We start from the raw sequence: 6824 nt of genomic DNA on the forward strand, positions 1-6824 counted from the left end.
ACATGGATATCATAGTTGCATTCTTAGTGCTATACTACTTCATCCGTACGCTAGCCCTGAAAACTATAAAGACAAACAAAACTAAGATAGGTTCTTATGGCTTTCACACCATTGACAGTAAATTTGGGCTATAAGACAAAATAAAAACATGCATCGAATGGTCTGTCGGTGAGAAAATGTATGCACCTGGAAATTTCACACAGCGTTAGAACACACAAAGATGAAATTCATTCATTGGACAGTCCAGCGACAAAAACTACACACGCCGAACAATCAACGAGCGACACAAGAACGTGGAAGATGAAACACGTGCACCGGATGGTCCGATGGTGACCAAATTACAAATGTCGGACAATCTTGAGGCATGTTAAGTGCAGATCGGCAAAAAAAAACTGACAGTCCGGATGATGAATTGTACATAATGGACCGTCCGGTGCTTTCATAGAAAATTCTGTCCAGGTCGATTCTGAAACCAGCTCAAGCTGGGTTTGGTCCTTTTGGTGTCGTATTTTTATAGGTATCGATGTATTGCATGGCAATTTTGCCAAACACACGATGAGAATGGTAATTTAACGAAGACGAACTAGTTTTCTCATTTATGCAAGCATATATGCATCTGTATACTGTTAGGGAAGAAAAAAGAAGTTGCTAGCTAGGTGAACATTCGTTGATCAGTCCTCTTCTTCCACCGTGAAGTCCGGTTCCATGGGCTTCTTAATCGACGCCTTGCCGTCGACGCTGTGTCGGCGGGACCGCCTCAAGCTGCCCCCGGTCCGCACCTCGCCGCCCTCGCGCACCCTGAGCTCCACGGACGCGCGGCGCCGCTTGTGCCGGCGCCAGGCGGCCTGGATGGAGCAGGCGGCCCACGTGCGCCACTGGTGCGAGTAGAAGCGGAACCTGTGGCGGATGCGCGCGCTGTGCAGGCGGCGGAACAGCGACGCCACGAAGCGGAGGTCGTCGGCCACGAGCGCGAACGCCTCGACCTCGGACACGGCGCGCACGGTCCGGGTGGACAGCGGCAGCTTCGCCGAGGGCCGCGGGTCCAGCGCCCACGTCAGGAGCTCCTCCCCGCAGAACTCCCCGGCGCCGATGCGGCACGAGTTGAAGAAGCCGGTCCGCCCGCCCTGCGTCGTGTACGAGTCGAGGTAGCCCCGGATGATGAAGAGCATGGAGTCGACGGGGTCCAGCTCCCGCACCAGCCGCGTGCCGCGCGTGTACAGCGCCGGCCTCAGCCGCTCGCAGATCGCCTCCAGCATCTGCTCGTCCATCTCGTCGAACAGGGGCACCCTCCGGACGAGGTCCAGGCAGAGGTGGCGCTTGATGTCTCGGCGGATGTCCATGGGGAGGTCCTGGAGCAGGGCCTCCTCGTCGACGCCGCGCGTGGCCACCCACTGGTACTGGTGGTACCTCCTCACGCACTGCTTCAGCGGCTGGGGGATCTGCCGGTGGTGCATCCACCGCTCCATGTCCGTCCGCTTCGTCCGCCACTCCTCCAGCCGCACCATCGTTGCTTGGAGATAAGACTGTTGTGTTGTTATTCACCGACCACGCAGAACAAGACATGTCAGATCATTCACAGAGATCCTTAGTCGCCACGGATTTGGCTTACTTGCATGTTGCCGATGAGCAGGGCAAACAGCACCAACCCAAGAACGCCGATGACGATCGCGAAGGTTATTTCACCGATGAACAAGCTCGTCGACAGATTCTGTCCTAAGCAGCTGTACGTCCATTTATCGAAACGCAAGTTAGCAGTAAATTAACCTCAGCTTGCTTAAGAGATCCTGGCTTCGTTCCTGCTTACCTCAGGTTCTTGAGTCCCCACCAGAAGCAGTAGAAGTACTTCTGGGTGAAGGACGACGACGTGAGCTTGGCTTGCAGCGCCTCCCCGTAGATGCCGAACGGGTAGGACCCGTTGCCCGGCGTGCACAGGCTTGTGATGTTGCTCAGCTCATACCAGATGGTCCTGTTGCTGCTCAACGACTTGCAGTCGAAGAACATGGTCTGGCACGTCGGGCTCTCGAGAAGGCACGCCTCCCTCCAGCACGCCTCCTGCCTCTGCACCGAGAAGAGATACCACAGCGCTCCCAGCACCTGTACGTGCTCGTCCGGTTCCGTCGTCCAAAAAGAAAAGAAAATCAAATCAGCATCTATCTATCAACGCAAAAGAAGTCTGAAAGGATGAGCAGAGATATATAGAGGCGATCGAATTGAAGTACGTACGTGGCTTGCGAGCATGTAGAGGATCAGGTTGTACGCGGCGCAGGCCCACGCCGTCTCCGCCATGAAGCCCGTCGCCATGACGATCTGGCTCGAGAGCGGGAAGATCTGGAACAGCCGCGGGAGGTACTGGAAGATGATGCTGAACGGGAGGATGCTCTTCCTGTTCGCCGTCGGGGACTCATTCAGCGTCGGTATAACGATCCAGATCACCAACTGCATGCATGACAAACCAAACCGATCGATAGTATAGCTGGGCATGCATGCATATCTTCCAAAGCTCTCAATTCTTGCAACTGACAGACAGACATCAATGGCGGCTAGCTGCCTGGGCTGACCAACCTGCGGCAGGGGCAGCGCGGTGACGAGGTCTAACCAGAACGTCCGGCCAAGGTACCGCCTGGCGATCTTGTAGGGCTGGATGACGAGCTCGCCCCGCCCGAACACGCGCGACGACGGCGCGATGAAGGCGGTGCGGAAGCGGAACAGGATGTGCGCGGCGTAGAAGAGGTCCAGCAGCGAGCGGATCATGGAGAGCGTGAGCGCCAGCGAGTACCTGAACTCGATGCACACGTTGCTCTGCTGCGTGCCCGTCAGGTACAGGAACAGCGGGTCCACGAACAGCGACAGCAGGCAGGCGGACAGGAAGATCTTGTTCCACAGGTGGATCAGGTGCCCGCGCGGGTCGAAGAAGAGGTGGCTGCCGCTGCCGGCGTGCATCAGGGACTCCAGCTCCTCCGAGAAGGCGCGCGAGAGCACCCTGTCCTTCAGCGTCGGGTTCCGGCACGCCTTCTCCAGGCAGCCGCCGCGGAAACCCTGCCGGCATTTCCTGGGATCGTGAGCTTTGCCGTGCTTTCTGCTGCTGAGGTTCTGCTGCAGAGGGCTTGTTCTGAAGCTCTGAACCTCGATCTCTTTCTGAAACCTGAAATTTCGCAGAGAAGCATGGCTTTCGTTATAAACATTGATCCTGCTGAATCCTTTGTTCAATAACGTGGCTTTTCAGTTATTATATCTGATGAAAGTGGACATTTTAACTGTAGTGGAAGCTATCCTAATTAAGTTGCAGTTGTAACATGTAAACCTAACTTATTGAAATGTTAAACTAGACATAAAGTTTAACCTGAGAAGAGGTTTAGGATTTAATCGCGTGGGAAGAGGCACTCACCTGACATTTCGTGAAGCACCGGATGCCATGGTGATCTCTCACAGCTTCTGGTCACAAACGTTAAGGTATCCATCGATACAACTTATAAGCAAAACGGGTGCTACGATCGATGTGGAAACTGGTGTCCCAATAGATCATCAGCTATGAGACTGAAAGTGACCACGACACTGTGCTCAGCCATAAGAACTAAAAAGGCCATCTGCAACTACCTGAAACGGGGATCTTGTGATTACACTTAAAGGGGCCAAAGCAATTGTAATGAGGAGTTTCATATATGGTCAGGCAAACAACAGGCACACGGTGCTCTTCAGATATATGGTGTAAGTTCTGATCACCTCTGTTTGGGCACATAAAGTAGAACATCCCAGAGTCCATGCCCCACTCATATTGAGAGATCAAAACTTAATTTTCTTTAATGGAGCTGGACTGCTGGAGGAATAGAGGATACATGATCGTATTGCTTGGGCAATTTTGAGATGAAAAGTAAACTTCAGAGCAGAATAAGCGGGCGTGTCTTCCCATGTTTCACTTTTCCACGTCTGTCCGCTTGAACTTATCAGCCGGCTTATCACGTGACATGCAGGTTCTAGTCGTTTCTTCGTACTGACAGCTTGGGAGCAGAAGATCACAGAATAATCTGAAGATCTCCTTCACTCCTGACTGCCATTCCGGGGGCGCAGCCCGCAGCGTTTTGGTTGAAGTTCAGATGATAATAATAATAATAATAATAACAATAATAAAAATGGGAAAAAAAATTGGGTTGACGGCGGGAGCACCGATGCGCCCGTGCGCCCCCCTGCCCGATGGTTGGCATGTGAACCCAGACGCGATCGCATGGCAAGTGTGAACGACGCCCAGATTTGGAGCCCAGTCCTCGCGCCGGTTTGGATGGCTGCATGCAGATTTGGAGTAACTTCTGCGGCCGCACGTTCGCGTCTAGGTTCACGTGGCAACTATCCGGCAGGGGGTGCACGGGCGCGTCGGTGCTCTGGTCGCCCACCCAATTTAAAAAAATGCTAAGCTGATGGTAGGTGCAGCCTGGGAGAGTTTCCTTGCCTGAGCTTAGGCGCTTACTAATTCAGTTGAAACACTATTAGGCTTAATATGTACCATTAGCGATTGTTAGAGCATGTATCAGGACAAGTAAACTAATGTTATCTTTATTTCGTCTCGAGGACTCGCGCACATTAGCTGTTTAGCCTTTTAATTAACCTCCGCTGTACACTTTTCTCTCTGTGAAAGGCCATGGCTAGAAAAAATGTAAGGCATGTATTAATAGAGGATAACGTACACTAACGCATACCAAACAAAAACAAAAACAAAAGCAATCACTGTAGAAACGACAACGTGACAACCACTACAATAAACATAGCCCACTTTATCACCAAACCACCATCGGACATATACTACCAAGCATGACGTAGAAAAACAAGTGAAGAGCTTGGGAGAGAGAGAGAGAGGATGTTCTCAATAGCGATACCTCCAAATAGGGGATGACGTTTGCAAATACCGTCAACGCTAAATGAAACCCAAGGCTTTTGAACCGAACCTTGGAGGCAAGGGACCTCGTGACAGCACCTCTGACAAGCAGCGTGGGGTCAAAGACGTCACTATTGTTGGTCGCGATAGGGAGCCGAGCAGGGCATTCATGTGAAAATCCTGTACCTCCTAAACCATCACACCAAAGCACAATGTGGGTCACCAAAGCAACATAGAACTTGCCATCGCTATACAAGACAGGCTGTCGTGGGTTCGAATCCGCAACAATAATCGGGTTGTTCGATGTGGTTTGATGTGTGTGCCTTCGGCAGCTTAAGCACTCAAAACACAAGGCGTTTATCCTGGTTTGAGCACCTAAGCCCTACGTCAAGCAATGGTGTTCTTCTTGTTAAGGAATGCTCAATCGAGTTTTTACAATGGAGAAAGAGAGAGAGAGAGAGAGATGTAGGGGGTAGCGCTATACTAGTCTAGAGTTTGATCTACTAGGACCGATCAACTGATTCTCAATTCGACCAGTCTGTTCCTTTTTTGTCGGGGTCGTGATACCCCGGGTATCTCAAGACACCGGTTAGTTAGCCGCTCGGGCGGCCCAAACCAGCATAGGCCTAGCAACCGTGGCCCATTTGAGTTACACGGGTTTTGGGCCACACAATGAGACAAGTGGTCCGCCAGGACCTCTCCCTTCTCCTTCCACTACACGCTACGCAGTCGCGCTCGACCTCTCCTCCATCTTGACCCCTGGGGAGAGATAAGGAGAGGCCAGACGCGGTCAAGTACGCCTGCTCTAACGGAGACAGACATGCTCCACTCACTCCGCTAGGACTGAAGAGACAACCATCTCGGGAGCAGACACCACCCTGCGCGCCCCTGCACAGACAAGACAACACCACCAGACGGTGATGACCGGTACGGCACCGCACCGTCCAAATCTAGCCCGACAAGATGGGCGTACGGCCCCACCCACCGCGGGATGGGGCGCATGACCTCGCCCTTGACGTTTAAGACCGACCAAGCCACCAGGGACCTTGACTTCGCAGTCTAGGGTCGATGCCACCAGCATCACGACTAGCAAAGGTGACCAACGACCTAGGAGCGACTACTTACTCCCGTACGATCGCCACGACGCCCCTAGGAGAATAGGAGACGATGACAAAGGCCACGACAAGACCACATCGCACAAGATAGTTGGTGAACCACCATCGTGCCAACAGTGCCGTCATGACCGACAATGTAGCACCATGCCGCGACGTCGGAGCGAGACAACGACGATGACCATATCAGAACGTGCAATGACGCCAGGACAAGACAGGCATGCTTGCAGGGCAAGTTTACTAGTTTCTCCCTCCCTTGGGCTCACAACCACTCGGTCAGGAGAAACCCCTCTCTCTATATGTAACCTGGCCCCCAAACTCTATATAAGGGCAGCCAGGCCTCCCATCCAAGGGGACGAACTCTCAAGATTTCATTCGAGTATTCATTCACCTCACTCCTCCTACCTTTTTCCCTTAGCTTACACACCCCATTATAAGTGTTGTAACACGGCCTCTGAGAGTGGCAGAGACCTACGCGGCCAGCAGTTCGCAAAGACGTCTCCGACCAACTCCCAAGCAAAGGCCCAGCTACCACGCCTCCAGACCCAGAAAGATGACGGTTTCTCAGACTGCTTGCAGGACGCTGCCGGTGACCCTGGCGCAGCCTCTGCCCAGTTAGCTCGTAGGCGTCTTCGAGCGGAGGGGGCGGAGGCCGCCCCGCTGCAAGGCTAATCAAGTGCCAACGTTACCTATGTGTGTGTGCAGGTAACCAAAGGAAGGCGCTCGTGAACGACACGGGCGCGCCGGTTCGGCCTCCGCTCGTAGGGGCAGAGACCTAAGCAGGAGGACGGTAATACTAGGCATTGGGGGTCTATGGCCTCGGCGTCCAAGGGGCGGAGACCGATGGC

The 6824-nt window shown here is 53.2% G+C and overlaps 1 protein-coding gene across 1 annotated transcript; it reads right to left on the reverse strand.

The window, feature by feature from the left end:
- Nucleotides 1-478: 478 nt before the first annotated feature.
- Nucleotides 479-3514, reverse strand: LOC136474345 (protein CNGC15b-like). Its single transcript, XM_066471937.1, has 6 exons — nucleotides 3386-3514; nucleotides 2563-3142; nucleotides 2224-2436; nucleotides 1805-2094; nucleotides 1610-1721; nucleotides 479-1523 (listed from the first exon to the last, which is right to left on the reverse strand). Exons 1-6 carry the CDS (start codon nucleotides 3412-3414, stop codon nucleotides 672-674), a joined length of 2076 nt encoding a protein of 691 aa, XP_066328034.1. The 5' UTR covers nucleotides 3415-3514; the 3' UTR covers nucleotides 479-671.
- Between the last annotated feature and the right edge of the window lie 3310 nt (nucleotides 3515-6824).

This window comes from Miscanthus floridulus, chromosome 8 (assembly GCF_019320115.1).
Source record: "Miscanthus floridulus cultivar M001 chromosome 8, ASM1932011v1, whole genome shotgun sequence".
NCBI lineage: Eukaryota > Viridiplantae > Streptophyta > Magnoliopsida > Poales > Poaceae > Miscanthus > Miscanthus floridulus.

Excerpts from the sequence above, each read along its gene's own strand:
- LOC136474345 (XM_066471937.1), bottom strand. The coding sequence starts at position 3,414 with ATGGCATCCGGTGCTTCACGAAATGTCAG. Across the intron at positions 3,143-3,385 it reads GGTGCTTCACGAAATGTCAG|GTTTCAGAAAGAGATCGAGG; the intron begins GTGAGTGCCTCT and ends GCGAAATTTCAG. Across the intron at positions 2,095-2,223 it reads TCTACATGCTCGCAAGCCAC|GTGCTGGGAGCGCTGTGGTA; the intron begins GTACGTACTTCA and ends GAGCACGTACAG.